This window comes from Pseudorca crassidens, chromosome 19, assembly GCF_039906515.1.
Source record: "Pseudorca crassidens isolate mPseCra1 chromosome 19, mPseCra1.hap1, whole genome shotgun sequence".
NCBI classification, from domain to species: Eukaryota; Metazoa; Chordata; class Mammalia; order Artiodactyla; family Delphinidae; genus Pseudorca; species Pseudorca crassidens.
The window spans coordinates 50,713,655-50,731,562 of record NC_090314.1 but is presented as its reverse complement, the minus strand read 5'-3'; the positions used below and the strand labels follow the sequence as shown (position 1 = coordinate 50,731,562).

The 17,908-nt window shown below is 45.4% G+C and overlaps 1 protein-coding gene and 1 long non-coding RNA gene across 7 annotated transcripts; one reads left to right on the top strand and one right to left on the bottom strand.

The window, feature by feature from the left end:
• Positions 1-209: 209 nt before the first annotated feature.
• On the bottom strand, positions 210-15,940 carry C19H17orf58 (chromosome 19 C17orf58 homolog). Of its 5 annotated transcripts, XM_067715253.1 has the most exons (7): positions 15,778-15,940; positions 13,877-14,008; positions 6,141-6,247; positions 5,123-5,441; positions 2,286-2,822; positions 1,844-2,035; positions 210-1,186 (listed from the first exon to the last, which is right to left on the bottom strand). In XM_067715253.1, the coding sequence occupies exons 4-7, from the start codon at positions 5,196-5,198 to the stop codon at positions 996-998; spliced, it is 996 nt and encodes a 331-aa protein (XP_067571354.1). In that variant the 5' UTR covers positions 5,199-5,441; positions 6,141-6,247; positions 13,877-14,008; positions 15,778-15,940; the 3' UTR covers positions 210-995. The 5 variants fall into 5 exon arrangements, with proteins under 5 accessions (XP_067571354.1, XP_067571352.1, XP_067571356.1 ...); XM_067715251.1 differs by lacking the exon at positions 13,877-14,008; XM_067715255.1 differs by lacking the exon at positions 13,877-14,008 and having other exon boundaries at positions 6,141-6,244.
• Positions 2,658-12,154, top strand: LOC137212183 (uncharacterized). Of its 2 annotated transcripts, XR_010937388.1 has the most exons (4): positions 2,658-2,862; positions 7,326-7,528; positions 8,198-9,262; positions 11,656-12,154. It is a non-coding gene; the product is annotated as an uncharacterized lncRNA (long non-coding RNA). The 2 variants fall into 2 exon arrangements; XR_010937387.1 differs by having other exon boundaries at positions 8,198-12,154.
• Positions 15,941-17,908: the final 1,968 nt, after the last annotated feature.

The following is a 17,908-nucleotide window of genomic DNA, read 5'->3' as shown; positions in this document are numbered from 1 at the left end:
ATGTCTTTGTGGGCTGAGGTATAAAATCAATAATAAATTCAGTTCGTGATTAAATCTTTTTCAAGCCAACTGGGAAACGTTTAAAATTCACGTGCTTGCAAACCGTCATTAAATATTGGTTCCAGGGTTTTTGGCGTAAGTTTGAGAAATGCTTTTTCCCAAACCTTTTGGGGGCTCAGTGAGGCTGAAAAAACCAGGTGCATCCAAGATCTGATTTCACAGAAAGATTTACTGCTTTACAAACACAAACATGATACTTGGTCTTAATAGAAAAATGACATCAGATACACCCAGAATATGTTTGGTATTGGGATAGCTGCCAGTATGGCACAAAACATAGGATTTTAGAAGCAGGGAGGCAGGAAAATAAACTGTATCTTATATTTTGGTACATCAGGAACACTTGTTTGAACAAACATTTGTTTGCTTGAATAAGCCCTTCAGTACTCTAAATGTAAAACTTTAATACTTGTCTCGGGCTCTGACTTTAGTGTTTGATCTAAATGTGATCTAAATGACATTTCATACGTCTAACTAGTGCACTTACTGTTATGTACAGAATTTAAAATGTGATGGTTTTAGTATAAAATTTGGTTTGATATATGATATAAACTATTCAAAATTGTATATTTAAAATCAAGGAAATGTTTTTGTGAACTATTTCTACTGAAGAATGTATTTAAATTAAAATAATTAAAAATAATCAACATGAAGCAGTGATCTGTTATCTGGACAGGTCAGTTATCTGAGCTTGTGTGAGTAACTGGCACACCAGTTGAATAACTTCACCACAGAGCTCAGAAGCATAACCATTTAAGAAGCATGTTGTAAAAAAGTGACAACTTGAAGATGAGAGTTGGCACTTTGCAACTAGTTCCTAAAGGAGCTGTGTGCCCTGTTCTAAAGGAAAATCCGATTGCTTAATGATAGGCCTTTCCCGTCTTGCTGCTGAATTCCAAGTCTCTTAGGATCCAGAAACGCCAAGCTGGTATGTTTCAAATGCACTGGGTGTGAATTGCCCCTTGCACTTGCCCATCCCTTTTCCGGTTAAATCTTTTCACATAGCTGCTGCTGCTCCTGAGAAGTCCATCTCCTGGTCGGAGGCGCCCTCTCAGAACCTGAAGCAGAGCTGTAGGTAGCTGCCTTCTCTTATGGTAGATGTGGCCCATCACAATATACCTGCTGCCTGAAAAAAAAAAAAGCCAAAATATAAATTCATAGTTATCTTTCAAATACCACGTAACAATAAGAAAATGTAAGGCTTTTAAGAAATGCCTAAGCTTGAATCTCTTATCTTGCTGCACATGTTGAATCTCAGACATTTAAACCTCAGACAGCAGGTGGAAATAGCCTAGTGACCTTTATAAGATAATCAGATTACTCAGCCTGTAAACAGCCAGCACTAGAAACAAAGGTCCTAATCACAACAGTGCCAGCAGGATTTTACAGAGCACATCTCTAGAAAGACGTGGGAGTGGGCATTACCCGCCCGCCCCAAACACACACGCCCAGCAAAAGACGTCTCTAAACTCAGTTTAAAAAGCCCCTTAGGCATCCTGGCTGGCAACGGCGTTTCGTCATTCACTCCACTTGTCAACAAATATTGAGTGTTTGCTTTGTGCCAATCCACTCAGTTCCCATCTTTAACCGGAGGCGCTGATGGAATTTAAATCACAGAGTGGCCGAAATAATACCTGTCTTCTAAATTCTATTCATTTTAGAATAGCCCCCCCCCAAAAAAAGGTACTGGGGTAACCGATAGAGACCGGGCTGTGGCATGTCAAAGTTACAATGGTGACATAAAGAACATATATAAAATGATCACTTAGATCAGTTTTAATACCAGGTTTAAATTCTGGGCATGGCTTATTGCAACTAGAGGAGTCTAGGGCTAATATGTGGACTCGGAAGAAAAACCCGTCCGGAGTGATGTACAGGCGGTTCATCTTGTACAGCCCGTCCCGGTCCACCAGCAGAGTCACCAGCCGGATCCCTGTACCGAGGACGTCCACATCATGCACGATTCCGTTGACTGCTGCTTTCAAAAAACAAAGAGTTTGGAGAAATGCATAGCACTCACATCCTCTTTCTCTCCCCAGTGCGTTTCTAACAAATCACGAAATAGTCCACACGGCTCTGGGGCCTGCAGGACCGAGTGGGTGGGTTTCTCTAGGGTTTGGTTTAAGGGTCCCGATGCACAGCCCGGCGCTCTCGGCTCGGAAAGGCTCGCCCCGCGGCCTGGGCTCGGCCGCCCGGGCCCGGGAGGAGCTGCGGGCGGGGCTCACCGAACTCGCTGGCGCAGTAGGACTCGCGCTCGTCCAAGTCCGCCCTGCAGGCGCGCGCGCAGGGCTCGGCGCCGAGCTCCGCATCCTCCCTCCGCTGGGGGCTGAGCCGCGGCGGCGGCGCGGGCGCGGGTCCCGGGGGCGGCGCGGCGGCGCGCGGCCGGTTGGGGTGGGCGGGACCGGCGGGGGCCTCGGCGGCGCGCGTGGAAGGCCGCGCGGCCGGGAGGCGCAGGGCCCGGGCGCGCGCGCGCCGCGGGGAGTCCTCCAGCGCGGGCACGCGGCGCGGCGACGCACGGTTCTCGGCCTGCGAGAGGCGCGGGCTCGGCGGGCCGGCGGGCGCGCGCGCGGCCTCCCGGAAGCCGGCCCGGTTCTCGGCGGCCGGCTGGGGCTTCCGGCGCCGCAGGTCGGACCAGGCGCGGGGAGCGGCCTCGGCTGCGCGCGGCCGCCGCGGAGTCTCGGGGACCGGCTGCGGCCGGGGCCCAGGCGTCTCCGCACTCGGGCCGCCGCCGGGGTCGGGCTTCCGGTTGTGGGGCGGCGAGGCTGTAGGGAGAGAAGAGGAGAGGCCGGGGAGGCCGTCAGGGTAGGAGAGGCCGGGGAGGCTGAGAGGAGAGGGAGGGGTGGGGAAAGGGGAGACTGAGAGGGGAGGGAAGGGGACGGGGGTGGGGGGAATGGGAGAGGCAGAGAAGAGAGGGGAGGGAGGCCGAGAGGCGGGGAGGGGAGGGGAGGCCGGGGAGGCTGAGAGAGGAGGGAAGGCGGGTAGAGATGAGGCTGTGGAGGAGAGGAGAGGCCGACAGGGGGGAAGAAGAAATGGCTCTGGGAGGGGAGAGGAGATGGGGGACAATGTAAACGTAGCGTACACCTGCGAGAGGCGACGTGGAGAGGGCAGCAGACATGGAAGTGAAGGAAAGAGAACGGGAGGGGGAAGAGGAAGGCGCCCCGGCTTGTGGTGAGCACAGGTTTCCTAGGCCCCAAGAAGACGGAGATGAGGGTCTTGCCCTCTAAGAATGAGGGCAACTAAGAATATTTTTCTCACCACATGGGAACATTTCATTTTGTTAAGGAAGCTTTGCAAATCAATAGCTTTTCAAATTACAACCACCTGTTTGTTCTAGGACTAAAGATAACTGACAACTTTGGTTAAATAACAAACTCTTTTGCCCTTTCTTTAATATATATGTAAACATCCGCCTTTTTGCTATGTACAGTTTGTTGAGAAAGTACCAAGAGCAAACCCCAGGGGGAAAGGTCTCCCATTACAGGTTCTCCTAATTGTTTAAGCGCCCCTGACAACAGAACTATTTGGTTTTCCCATCCGTGTTTACACTGTCATCTTGGTCTGTGCAGAGTCGAGCATCTGTGAGTGGATTTTTATCTGGCTTCTTGGACACCACTTAGTAGTAAACCACAGCTTAGAAGGAGGTTTAAAGCGTGGCTGGGCGCAGAGGCCCCTGGTTAAGTGTAAAAGCACCCGCATCGCTTACCCTGCCCGACCCCCACCGCTTCCCATGGTGGAGGAAAAGCTCCTAAATGGCAAATGGCATGAAAACAAATTTTTGAAATTGTTAGTGATTTTCCCCAGCTCTGCAGGCAGGTTGGTGAGCAAACTTCAGCAAGCTTAGAAGCTGGGCCAGTTTCCATGCCCAGTTACACAATATCACCTCCCCGTTTGCCTGGGTCCCAGTGCCCTCCAGACGGGCACAAGAGCCCATCTTTTTTTTTTTTTTTTTTTCCCCTATTATTTTAACGGCTGGTTTTCAGCATTTCTCTCTGGCATCGAAGAGCTTGGTCTGCCCATTTGCAGTTCTTGCAACACTTCATTTGAAGTGATTTATCTTGCCAAATTGACAGTCTCCTTTAAAATCAGCTTTCACCCAGCAATAATAGCTGGTTATAGTTCATGTTTTTGCAGAGAGGTTGATTCTGGCTCATTATGTTCAAGGTTGCCCATACACAGCTGAATAAAGTTCTGGTGGATATCCAATTCCTGACTGTCAACTGTTGACCTCACAACTGCTTCCCCATTGATATCACCATCTGTTGTCATGGGAAAGATTGTCTGATATTTGGGTTAAATGCCACTGAAGTCATTCCATTTCCATGTGGAAAAATAACCCAAAGTAAATTACCCTGTAAGGTGCGGAAGCTATTTTTCCCAGAGATAGTGAATCAAACAGAACATCCAAATAAAAGCCAGACAAAAACACCTCCCCGCAGAGAACCTCTTATTTCTTCATTCCCTCAGTAATTTTCATCTCAGGCATGAAATTGTGTGTGTGTGTGTGTGTGTGTGTGTGTGTGTGTGTGTTTTAAAGACTCAGGTGTCCCAAGGCCATTGGTTGCGGCTGCAGGGAGAGGGGAGAAAGGTACGATTTCGGCTCCCTCCGCTCCCAGCCCCTGCGGGGCGCACCCAGCTCCTCGGATCGCCGGCGGGACGGGGACCCGGGCGCTGGGCGGACCCCGCGCTCCTCCGGGCGCCCGCCGCCCGCCGCGTCCCGCGAGCCCGGCCCGCACGGCTCCCGAAAGGCGCGCCACGACCCCTTTTGACACTTTCCCTCCTCTGTGATGGAGCAACTACTTAACATGCAAAGTTTCTCCAGCCTGCCCGGCTCGCTCGAGATCATTTCAGTAGCTGAACAACTGGCTTCATTCCGATAAAGGCTGCCAAGACACACACAATCTTGGGGACACATTTTGCTCCTTTCGAACAGGAACACGGACCTGGAATCTCCTCTCTGGCAAGCCCTGACCCCTTTCTCGTCCCGCCCTTCATCGCGCCCTCTCCCCAGCTCGCCCCCGGATCCCAGCCCCTCTCCCAGGGCTCAGCGTTTCATCGATCTTACCTTTTCTCTCCGCCACTGGGGCTTCGGGAGATGATCCAACGATCAAACAGAGGAGCCAGAAAGCTCTAGCTGTCATGTTTGTAGACACGGTTCCCAGGCTCTAAAACTGAGCCTGGGCTTTTGCTCTTTCTCTCCCCCCACCCCTTCTCCACCCCCCCACCCCCGTTCATGCTAATGAGGGGCAGCCTTTGGGGAAACGGGAATCACTCACTGAACAGACCATTGGAACAAAACCGAGCTGCAGGGATTTCTCCCACCTCCTTAGGGGGATGAGCACGTGGCCTCTCAAAGTTGTCCCTGGGAACGTCTGTCCTGCGATCTGTGGGCAATGAAAGCATCAAAACCTACACTTTAAACCCGTATGGGTTTGCGGGCCGGGGTTGGGTGGAGGAGAGGGTGGGGTGACCAGTGGAGAGAAGAAGGATGTTGAGGGGCTGAGGGACAGGGTGGGGGAGTGTGAGTGATAGGGAGATTTGTCTAGATTAAGTCAACAACAAATAGGCAAATTAGAGCTTAAGACAGTTTGGGCTTGTGGAAAGGAGGAGATTCCAGATGACAGAAAATTCATCCCAGATTGTCTCAGGGATTCTGAGAGGAACCAAGTCACTACATCCTAGGTCTGGTTACACTGTTTTACTATATATACAATATTTATATTCTAGAATCAGAAAGGAAAAAAGCCTCAGTAAAATAGCTTTTCTTTTCCCTCCCCCTGTCCGCAGTTGAAATTGGTAGCAGGTTGGCTAGATTCATTAAGCCCAGGCGAGTGCCTTTTACCCACCAGGAGCTAGAGAATAAAAAAGTAAAAATCCTTCCCAGCTCTCTAATGATGGCTCATTTCCTCAAGAAAGGTGGATTTTTTTTCTTTCTAAGAAAAACTCATTCACTACTTAGGTCTGAATTCTTGAAATGTCTCTGTATATTTGTCCTGAGCTAAGGACACTGTCCCTCAGACTGAACAGAAACAGCATTCACCAAAGGGGGAAGTAAGCTCACCATAGTAAACCCACAGTCTTACCGACATGTATCTCATTTCAACAGCTTCAAATCCAGAAGGAAGGGGAAATGCATTGAGATGAAGGCATTTTTATCTGAAGCACATGAGCCAACAGTGAGATGCAACTGCTAAAAGAAAGAACAAACTTTTGCTGCACTAATATCTTATGTCTCAAAGATAATAGTGCTAGTGGACCGATCAGTTTTGGGGCGGGGGGGGATCATGTTTTCAAGAAAGACACTGGAAAGCTAGAAGGAAAACAACTGGGTGGTGAGAGGGCTGGAATCCATCATGGTCAAGTTCTTTTGGAGGAACTGCGAATAGGCAGCCTAGGCACAGAAAAACATTTGTTATATTTTGGGAAAGAACCAGTAAGTAGAAGTTATGAAGCGACAGATTTAATTTCAGTTTAAGAAACAATATTCTAACAACTGAGATCTCCAAGAAAGCAGGCTGCTTTGAGGTGTTGTGACAATGAGGTCCTGGCCATTGGGGGTATCCAAAGAGAACGTGACTTGGGGATACTGTAGAACAGGTTCCTGAATTCAGTGTGTGTTGGTTTGAGGGATGTGGTGAGATAAATGTGTTCTAGGGAGGAGTTGGCTGTCTAGTCACAGGCTGACAATATGTTGGAGGGGGTCACTATGTCTGTAGTCTGGTTCTCAACTTTCCTCAGCTTGAAACTCAGTTTTGTCAATGCATTAGATTTGTGGGACCAACTCACGTTAACCAAACTCATAAAAAGAAGATGTATAAACCAGAATGTCACTTATTAATTTGTAATAGGATATAGCAAAGGTGATTCAGAGGTCTAATTATTAATCAGGAGATTGCCTGTTGAGCACTAAATCAAATTGCTGTTGAAGGTGGGCTAATTTTCCCTCATTTGAGTTTTAGAGGAGCGAATTCTCTGTTTCCTCCAAAAGAGTATATCTCTTCAGTCACTGCAAGGCTTGGGTACACCAGAGTCAGTATCTCCAGATTCTGGCCAAGACCAAAAAACACTGTGAAATTCGTGCTTTGGGGTTTATAATTTATAGATGTCCTTAGATCCCCTTCTTTCACATACTCTTTAAGTCAAGTGGAATGAAATTAACTAGGCTTAAGCTTTCTCAGTTACAACCGGATCTCAGACATAGCTGCCTGAGATAATATTCAGGTCACCCAGATCCAGTTTGGGGTGTTCCCAAAACTCTTCTGTTGCAGGAATGTTGTGAATGCCCTGAAGCCCACACCCTGAAATGTAGAGGCAGAGAGCTGACTGGAAGGCTCCTAGAGGCTCCCAGGGTGGCACCAGCCTGGAAGAACTTGCCAGGGTCCAAGGCTGCATCTTGGGCAGCACATGGCTTGCAGGAGCAGAAGCCATATTCATGGTGGAAAGCACAGAGAGCTCGAAGAGACTGAACTATGTAAGTCAGAATGCCACTTTATTAATTTACAACAAGAAATCGACTCAGGCACACCTGCAGGCTCGTGTCAGCCTGGCTAGCGTTCTCTTTCTAAAAACAAGTCACCTGGGAAGCCAAATTACCATCAGAGTGCTTGGTAATATAAGCCAGAGCACAGGGAATTCGTCCTACAATTGGAATGTTTAAAGGTATTTGTTTCTCATAACCTAATATGTCCACGTTTACATGCCTATCTTCCACATGTCAGATGGAAGAACCTAAGAGCCTAATTGCCTTCCTCTCCCCTGCCAATTTCTGGCATTTTGAGTGTATCTTTCTGCTTTACAAATAATTGTTGAGCATCTACTGTGTGTTGTATAGTAAAGGATTTGTGCCAGGTTCCTGGCATGGAGCTTCTAACTCTTGGAATCTCCCAAGTGATGGAAGCGTCTTAATGATTCACGAGCTTCCTGGATCACACCTGAGTTTATGCTAATGCAGTGACTCTTGGAGGGCCCCTTGATAGCTTAGGGCTGGGAGCTGGTCATCAGAAAGACCAACCATGTAATTAGAGGGTTGGGACTTTGAGCCTGTCTGACCTCCAGGGGGCGGAGAGAGGCTGGAGATTGGGTTCAATCAGATGGTCAATGATTTAATCCATCATGCCTGCTTAATGAAACCCATTGACAGCTTCCTGGTCCGTGGAGCTTCCTGGTCAGTGACCACACTGATGTGCTAGAAGGGTGATGCACTGTGATCCATGGAGAGAAAACCCTGAAGCATCTGGGACCCTCCCAGATCTTGCCCCATGTGTCTCCTCATTTGGCTGGGTCTGATTTGTTCCTTTATAATAAAACTTTGATCGTAAGTAGAGCACTTTCCTGAGTTTTGTGAGTTGTTGTAGAGAATTATCAAGCCTGAGAGGGATCTTGAGAACCCCCTAGATTTATACCCAGCTGTCTGAAATGAGGGCAGTCTTGTTCTGGGTCATCTGCCCTTTAACTAGTGAGGCCTGCGCTAACTCTGGATGGTTACTGTCAGAATTGAATTGCAGCCCACCACTTGGTATCAAAACACTATGTGCCCCGGGAATTCCCTGGCGGTCCAGTGGTTAGGACTTGGTGCTTTCACTGCCAGAGCCCAGGTTCAATCCCTAGCTGGGGAACTAAGATCCCACAAGCTGCGCAGCACGGCCAAGGAAAAACAAAAACAAAGAAACGCCATGTGCCAGGCGTTTTAGAAGCTGGAAATACCCGTCGTCATCATCTTTCTTCAAAAAGAGTACAATACTGTTGCTCTGGTTCCCATTAGGTAAATTAGGGTCATGTTCTAGTTCGAGTTCAGGACCATCCTGATTGGGGCCGAGGTCTCCCCAGATTCTTCAGGCTTTCACAGATAGCTGCTAGGTTTACTCCTACAGGCACCAGGCTAGGTCCTGGAATACTGGGACATAAATCCTCCCCTCAAGTGGCTGACAGACTGCTGTGGGGAATAACGTTCCGTTATAGTGTTAAGTGCAATATTAAAAGGCTACAGGAGACATCACATAAACTCTGGTTTGAAGAATGACTGGGACGCACCAGATAGACCAAGGAGGGCAGGCATTGCAGGCTGAGACAACAGCACATGCAATGGCACCAGGGTACAAGAGAGCATGTGCATCTACCCAGGCCCGGGAAGCATGACGGCACACTAGGGAAGGAGCCCCAATGGGGGAAGATGCTGAGAGCCTCGATGCCCTATAGATGGACCATGGTAAGTAGCTGCTTTTTATTTTTTAATTTTATTTATTTAACTTTTAAAATTTATTGGCCATGCCACTCGTCTTGTGGGATCTTAGTTCCCCGACCAGGGGTCGAACCCAGGCCCTTGGCAGTGAAAGCACCGAGTTCTAACCACCGGACCTCGAGGGAATTCCCTAAGTAGCTGCTTTTTAATTCTTGATTTTGTTTTCCTATCACTCTACGTTACTGTAATGAAAAATGTGGAAAATAAAAATAAAGTAGACACAAGAACTACCTCCATCAATCACTTCCATGGTGGCACAGTGGTTAAGAATCTGCCTGCCAATGCAGGGGACACGGGTTCGATCCCTGGTCTGGGAAGATCCCACATGCACGGAGCAACTAAGCCCATGCGCCACAACTACTGAGCCTGCACTCTAGAGCCCGCGGGCCTCAACTACTGAGCCCACGTGCCACAACTACTGAAGCCCGCGTGCCTAGAAGCCCGTGCACTGCAACAAAGAGTAGCCCCCGCTCACCGCAACTAGAGAAAGCCCTCCTGCAGCAACCAAGACCCAACGCAGCCTTAATTAATTAAGTAAAGGAAAAGAAAAAAAACAACAATCACTGCAATGTTCCCATGTTTTTCCTTCCAGGTTCTTTCTTAGATACCATTTCACACAGATGACATCAGAGGACCAACACTATTTTGGATCCTGTGTTGTTCACATGACACCATGACAAGGGCACTTCCCCATTTCGCCTGTCATGTATACAATTTTGTATTCAATGAAAATTAAAATATTATAACAAACTCTTTGTAGATACGGAATCTCATAAGTCCATAATATGTTCTCATTTAGACAAACCATCATTTGTGAACATTTTAGGCTGTTTTCAATTTTTGCTGTTGTAAAACGTTCCATGTCACCGTTAACAAAGGAATGAACGTATTGAGACATATTGAAATACTCTAGAGCAGGGTTTCTCTATCTCGGCACTATTGACATTTTGGGCAAGATCATTCTTTGTCATGCATTGTTAACCGATATCTCTGGCTTTATCTACTGGATACCGGTAGCGCCCCCCCACCTCCAGTTGTGACGATCTAAACTGTCTCCAGACATTGCGATGTCTCCTGGGGACAAAATCGTGAAACATAATCATTGCTAGACAGCAATGAAATTAAATGAGCTACAATTACGAAAGCAAAGTAATCATGAATCTCATAAACATGATATCAAGTAAAAGAAGTCCGACGCAAAAGACTATATACTATGTAATTTCATTTCTATAAATTCACAAATAGACAAAATTAATCTATGGAGTTAAAAGTCAGGTTATGGTTATCCTGGGGATGGGTAGTGACTGGAAAGAATACAGAGGGGGAGGTGTTCTGTGGTGTTTAAGTGTTGTATAGTTTGATCTACTAAATTTTTTTAAAAAATTATTTTTGGCTGCGTTGGGTCTTCATTGATGCTCATGGGTTTCTCTAGTTGCCTCGAGCAGGGGCTACTCTTCCTTGTGGTGCACGGACTTCTTATTGCAGAGTGCACAGGCTCTAGGCTCTCAGGCTTCAGTAGTTGTGGCATGCAGGCTCTGTAGTTGTGGCTCATGGGCTCAGTTGCTCTGAGGCCTGTGGAATCTCCCCAGACCAGGGATCAAACCCGTGTCCGCTGCATTGGCAGGTGGATTTTTAACCACTGTGCCAACAGGGAAGTCCCTGATCTATTAATTTTTGATATCTTAAATAAGAAATGTTACTGTTGGGACTTCCCTGGTGGTCCACTGGTTAGGGCTCCCCGCTTCCACTGCAAAGGGCAAGGGTTCAATCCCTGGTCGGAGAATTAAGATCCCACATGCCATAAATAAATTTTAAAATGTTTAAACATTTAAAAAAAGAACAAATTGTTCTTAAAAAAAAAAGAAATGTTACTGTTTATATGGTTGAATCTATTGGTTATTTTTTTGTGATGTCTTCCATCCATTTATAAAAGCTTTTAAAATGTATATGAGTAATGCATATTCATAGCAGAATAATTAGATATTACAGTTAAGAAAAAAGAAAAAAATCAACTATAATCCTATTGTCTAAAAAAAACTACTATAAATATTTTGATGGATCAATTTCCAGACTTTTGGGAATTCCGTGGCAGTCCAATGGTTAGGACTCCTCACTTTCACTACTGAGGTCCTGGTTCAATCCCTGATCGGGGAAAAAAAATCCGGCAAGCAGTGCGTTGCGGCCAAAAAAATAATAAAGCTCAGAAACTTTCCAGACTTTTCTCCTATACATATATGTACATGTAAATGTGTTATATAACTTCTTTATATAAAAAAGGGAACATGGTATATACATATTTTATGACATGGTTTTAAATTTTTTGATGATATGGTAACGTCTTTTCATTTCAATAAATATAGGCTTCCATGATGATTTTTAATGACTGAATTCCTAGACTATTACATTGCTGAGTCAAAAGATATGAAAATTTCAATCTTTTTACTATGTATTGCTGAATTGTTCCCCAGATATGTATCAGTTTACACTGACCATCAATCAGTGTAGGTGTGTAATAATGAGTATTTCTCCACATTGGAATAGCAAAGCATCATTATTTGGTATTCTTTCTGTTCTGAAGAGTTGTTTTCTTTTTTTTTTTAAGATTTCTCTTTTCTAAAAATTTACATTTCTTTGATTGCTGGTGACATTGTACATTTTTTCATAGATTTATTAGCCATTTGGATTTCTTTTGTTAATAGCCTCTTCATATTCTTTGTCTATTTATTATGAATGATCAGATTTTCCTTTATGATTTTAAGAGCTATTTATAGCTTCAGAATTTTCACCCTTTGTCCATTATATATATTGGAAATATTTCTTCACAGAATTTCATTTGATATTAAGCTTTTTAGTGATTTTTTGGCCATATAAATTTTAAATTTTGTATAGTAAAATCCATCAATCTTTTTTTTTTTTTTTTTTTTTTTTGCGGTACGCGGGCCTCTCACTGTTGTGGCCTCTCCCGTTGCGGAGCACAGGCTCCGGACGCGCAGGCTCAGCGGCCATGGCTCACGGGCCCAGCCGCTCCGCAGCATGTGGGATCTTCCCCGGGCCGGGGCACGAACCCATGTCCCCTGCATCGGCAGGTGGACTCTCAACCACTGCGCCACCAGGGAAGCCCTATCTTTTTTTCCTTTATATTTTCTAACTGGTTTTGGAAGGTGTGTAGAATAGGTACTGATTTGTGTATACCCATATTTATTGCTTATATCCCAATATGTGTATATACAATAATATTTCAAATATTGTCCATAGATTCCCTTGGGTTTTCCCAGTAGAAAACTGTATAATTTATAAATAATGATATTTTACCTCTTCCTCTCAAATATTTATAAAACTTTTGTATTGCATTGATGAGAACTTTACAAACTGTTGAATAATATCAATCATAGTCATCATCTTTGCTTTATAGGTATTTCTCATTTACAGGGAACACCTCAAATGTTTCACTTTCAAATGAATAAGACTTCATTTTGCTTCAGATACATCCACATTTCATCCTGGGAATCTGACAAATATTACTATTCTTTTGTTACTTTCTTAATACTGATTTTTTTTTTTTTTTTTTTGCGGAACGCGGGCCTTTCACTGTTGTGGCCTCTCCCGTTGCGGAGCACAGGCTCCGGACGCGCAGGCCCAGTGGCCATGGCTCACGGGCCCAGCCGCTCCGCGGCATGCGGGATCCTCCCGGACTGGGGCACGAACCCGTGTCCCCTGCATCGGCAGGCGGACTCTCAGCCACTGCGCCACCAGGGAAGCCCAATACTGATCTTTTGATTGTGTCTTCCACGTATTTTATCTTCTCACTCATCATTTTTATCAATTTATCTTTTTCCTTTTCATCCTGATTTCATTTTCAGTAGCATCAACTATGCATTTGGTTCCTTCCAATAAGGAATTTAATCCTAAGAAATTATTATTAGTTAGTTCTTTTTTGTTGTTCATCCTATTGTTCTTTCATCTGAGTCTACTCCCTGCTTGTAATTTCCTGATTCACAAGGACCATTTCTTATGCTTTTGTGAAAATGTCTGTTTCTTGAAATTGTCTTCGGGAATCTTTGTCATCATTAATTGAGCTTTGTCTTCCTCTGAGCATTTTTAAGGGGAAAATAACATTCAGAAATCTATTGAGGGACTTCCCTGGTGGTCCAGTGGTTAGGACGCAGCACTTTCACTGCTGTGGGCCCGGGTTCAACCCCTGGTCGAGGAACTAAGATCCCACAAGCCGCAAAGGGTGGCCAAAAAATAATAAAGAAAAAAGAGAAAGCTATTGAAAATAATATAATGAATACCTGCATAAGCATGACCCAGTTTCCCAGTTTTATCAACTCTTAATAATTTTTTCCATATTTGCTTCATTTTTTTAATGTTAAAATATTACAGATATAGTTAGTGGTAGCCAGTCTCCAGGATGACTGGTCCCCGGTGATCCCTACTTCCTGGTATTCACACCTCGTGTAGTTCCTTCCTACTACAAGTCCCCTGTAGTTGCAGCAGGACTCATCAGAGTGACCAATAGCATATGGAAAAAGTGATAATATACACTTCCAAGACTAGGTTACAAAAAGACTGAACTCTCACCTCTTTCTTTTAGATCGTTTCCTCTGGGGGAAGCCAGCTGCCGTGTTGGGAGAACACTCAGGCAGTCTGTGAGAGGCCCACAGCAAGGAAGCAACTGAAGTCTTCATCCAACAGTCAGTGAGAAGCTGAGGTCTACCAACAGCTAGTAAGTGAGCCTGAAGGCAGATCCTCTCCCAGTTGAGCCTCCAGATAAGACTGCAGCCCCAGTGCAGAGCTTGACTGAAACCTCCCCCTGAGACACCTGAACCACCCGGTAAACCTCTCCCAGATTCCTGGCCCAGAGAAAGTGTGAGTAATAATGTTCATTGTTTTAAGCTGCTAAATTTTGGGGTAATTCGTTTTGTGGCAATAAATAACTAACACACAGTTGAAGGCCCCTTAGACTCCTCCCTCATCCAATTTCTTTTCCTTCCCAGAGGTAATCATTATGCTGAACTTGGGGTCTCTACCATTCTCCTGGATGTTTTTCCTACTATGATTTTGTCAACTATGGTAAAAAGATATCTTATAAATTAATGTTGAGGGGTTTAAAAATTATAATTACAAATTTTGGAATGTTCCATATAAATATGCAATTGTAGTTCAATAAATCATCTCTGAAATGAATAATAAAATCGGGAAATCTCTCCCTTCTTAATTTGGGAACTGCCTTGTCTAATATTACAATGAAATGTAAAGGAAAATCTATTGTTAATAAAAATAATAATAGCTGCCATCTACTGAGCAAGTTCCAAGTATTAAATCTTTGTATAAACATATGAGCTTATACTTTTATTATCCCAGTTTAGGGATAAGAGAAAGGTTAAGTAACTTGCCCAAGGTTATACAGCTAGTAATTAATGGATTCCAAAGCTATTAGCTACTATCAGTGCTATTTATATAAGGTAGAAATTAAAGAGAAGGGAAAAGATCCAATTCACATAAATGTAGCTGTTAGAAGGTTCCTCTGCAAATGGCCATGAGGTCTAAGTTGATCATCTTAACTGCCTTCTTCCATCATTTATTCCCTGTTCCTCCTACCCTCAGCTGGGCAGGGGTCTATGCCTGGTAAGGAGACTCAAAACTTTTCTCCTGTAGGACCTGAGTTCTTGGTGGTCCTGTCTTTATTGGATTGCTGTACTCTCCCATTAACTGGGTCTTTGGGACAAGGGCACACTAAGATGTGCCCCCCAGTGAATCCTTGGATTCCAGACATTTCCTCTTTCCTCCACTAAGTAGCAGACCGTTTTCCCGTTGGTAATCACATCGTTCACCAAGGCTTAGTTCAGGGACTGTCATACCTGGGGCTGCTATAACAAAGTGCCACAGCCTGCATGGCTTAAACCACAAACATTCATTTCTCATAGTTCTGGGGCTGGAAGGCTGAGATCAGGGTATCAGTATGGTTGGGCTCTGGTGAGAGCTCTCTTCCTGGCTCCCAGATGGCTGCCTTCTTGCTGTCTCCTCACACGTCAGAAAGAGAGAGACAGACAGACAGAGTGCAACAGAGAGACAGAGAGAGACAGAGACACAGAAAGGGCTCTGGACCCTTCTTCGTTTTATAAGGACACTAATCCCATCCTGGGGCTCCACCCTCCTGACCTCATCTAAAAGCCTCACCTCCTGATACCATAACACTGTGGCTTCTACCCATCGATTTGGGGGTAACATAAACATTCAGCTCATAACAGTGACTGCCCCCCTTCTCTGCCTATTGATTCAGCAGCCTGAGGAGTCCCAGATGGCCAAGGGGCAGCCTCAGATCCAATTGAATGGGGCCATGATAGTATTTCCTGGCCTAAAGATCTCTCCACCGGGCACTAGAACCTCTAGACCCACTGAGTCTCAGATCACTGTCAAGGAAAGCAAAAAGATTCTTCCAGGGAATTATTAGGGGTCATAGTGGGAGAAGCCACCCCTACCTCCTCTCCTTGGTTCCTGGACCTGCGCATTCTGGCAGTGTCTAAGTCCAGGAATGGTCGTGCTAGCAGAAGCCTTGCAGGCAAAGAAGACAAATCCATACCCAGAACACGTGTCTGTCCCTGTGAGGACGGGACGCTGTCCGCACATCCCAGTCTTACTGCAAACAAGGGATTATTGTTTTGCCTGTCAGGGTGCGACCCTCCCCTTGGAGAAGCGCCCTCTGCTGGCATTTCCTAAGATCTGCGTCCATGAGCATCCTCTTCTAATTGGTATCTATCCGTGTTGGTTCCTCACTGCTTTTGGTAGCCCTTTCTTCTCCTTTTATTTGAGGAGTTGCAGATATCTCCTAGTTTCATTGATGGTGTTGTTTGTGGTTCTGCTTCTCATTCCCCTTGTGCTTTTGTAGGACTTTTCGAGAGGAGTGGAGAAAAATGGCAACTTTACTGTAGTTTTTAATACTGAAATCTGGTAAAATTTAAACGTATGATCACTCTGAATGTTAATATCATTGGCTTGTATTTTAATATTAATTCTGGTGTACTTTCTGACATTCTTAAATGAGTTTTGAAAAATTGGACTAATACAATACTAATATTGTACCCTTTGACCCACTCCTCACGTTGCCCCTGAGATTGCTTGGGGACAAAGGAAAAATGATAAAAAAGGGGACAATTAGTAAGGCCCTAAAATGTTTTTCATGAGGTCCATCAATAATATAGTCATACCATCCCTGTTTGTCAAGCTTCTAAGGCAGTTCCTAGACAAGGGGCCAGATGATTCTTTGTTATGGGGCTAACCTGTGCATTGTAGGATGGCAAGGTTACCAGGTCTGCCCAGAAGTGCAGAAGGCTAAACGAGTGTTATCCCCAATACCTGCCACCCCAGTCTTAATCAGTGGTGGAAGAACGGTCTCAGAACTGTCTCAGTGGGCCATTTAAGTTTAATAGTATGAGCCTGGTTGATGATAACAATGCATCGTAAAACTTTCAGACGGAAGGGAGAACGTTTTGTGGACCGTGTGTGTGTGTGTGTGTGTGTGTGTGTGTGTGTGTGTCTGTGTCTGTGGCAATTTTAAGTTATTAGTTCTTAAAATCAGAACTTTTTAATGGAAGCAACTGGACCAAAAATGTGTCAGAGGATTTTGAGACTCATTAAAACAAAGCTGAATGAGAAAAAAAAAACAACCAGTCTACATCACCTAAAATCAACGGTCATGGTGGAACAATTAATATGGAATACTCAAAATAAAATGTACAACGTTTGTGCTGAGGATAGGTGCCGGTGTTTTGCATGGCTAGTTAGCATTCATGCCTCTTTTTCTTTTTACGGAATTACCTCTTCCCCTTTTAGGGAAGAATTGGTGGGAGGGTGATTCCTTTGTGGCCCCATGAATCAACGGGAGAAAGTTGGGCCAATTGTAAGCTTTTCCTGGGAAACTTGACTCTGGAGCAAGTGACCCTAGGATGAAGAAAACTATCAGAGGCACTTACTGCAGGTCTAGCTGCGTGACAAGGGGCAATGATGGCAGCAGTGGTGGCCTCCTGACAATTGTCCCTGGCTCTGAGAGTCACTGTGCTTCCAGCTTCTTGCTTTTGGGGGTCCATTGGTGTGTCCTTATTCTGGCTGGTTCCCACGACTGGTCCTCCGGTTTTGCCCCCCTGTTTAGTAAGCACTTCCCTTCCCCATGTCTTTCCAATGAATTCTCATTTGCTTTGCTTGGGTTGGGCTGGTTTGTTTCCATTGTTGGAAACAAGACGGAACTAGCAAAGGAGATTGAGAAATTGACTGGAGAACTGAGAAAAAACACATTTTTCTGGAAGCCTGGGAAAAGGGTGTGTTTCAAGAAGAAAGGGCCGGAGGCTTCCCTGGTGGCGCATTGGTTAAGAAGCCGCCTGCCAATGCAGGGCACACGGGTTCAAGCCCTGATCCAGGAAGATCCCACGTGCCGTGGAGCAACTAAGCCCGTGCGCCACAACTGCTGAGCCTGTGCTCTAGAGCCTGCGAGCCACAACTACTGAGCCCACATGCCGCAACTACTGAAGCCCGCGTGCCTAGAGCCCGTGCTCTGCCACAGTAGAAGCCACCACAATGAGAAGACCGCAAACCGTGATGAAGAGTAGCCCCTGCTTG

Coding starts and splice junctions, on each gene's coding strand:
- C19H17orf58 (XM_067715253.1), bottom strand. CDS start 5,198: ATGACAGCTAGAGCTTTCTGGCTCCTCTGTTTGATCGTTGGATCATCT. Junction 2,036..2,285: donor CTACTGCGCCAGCGAGTTCG/GTGAGCCCCGCC, acceptor TTTTGAAAGCAG/CAGTCAACGGAATCGTGCAT. Junction 1,187..1,843: donor ATGCCCAGAATTTAAACCTG/GTATTAAAACTG, acceptor TTTTTTTTTCAG/GCAGCAGGTATATTGTGATG.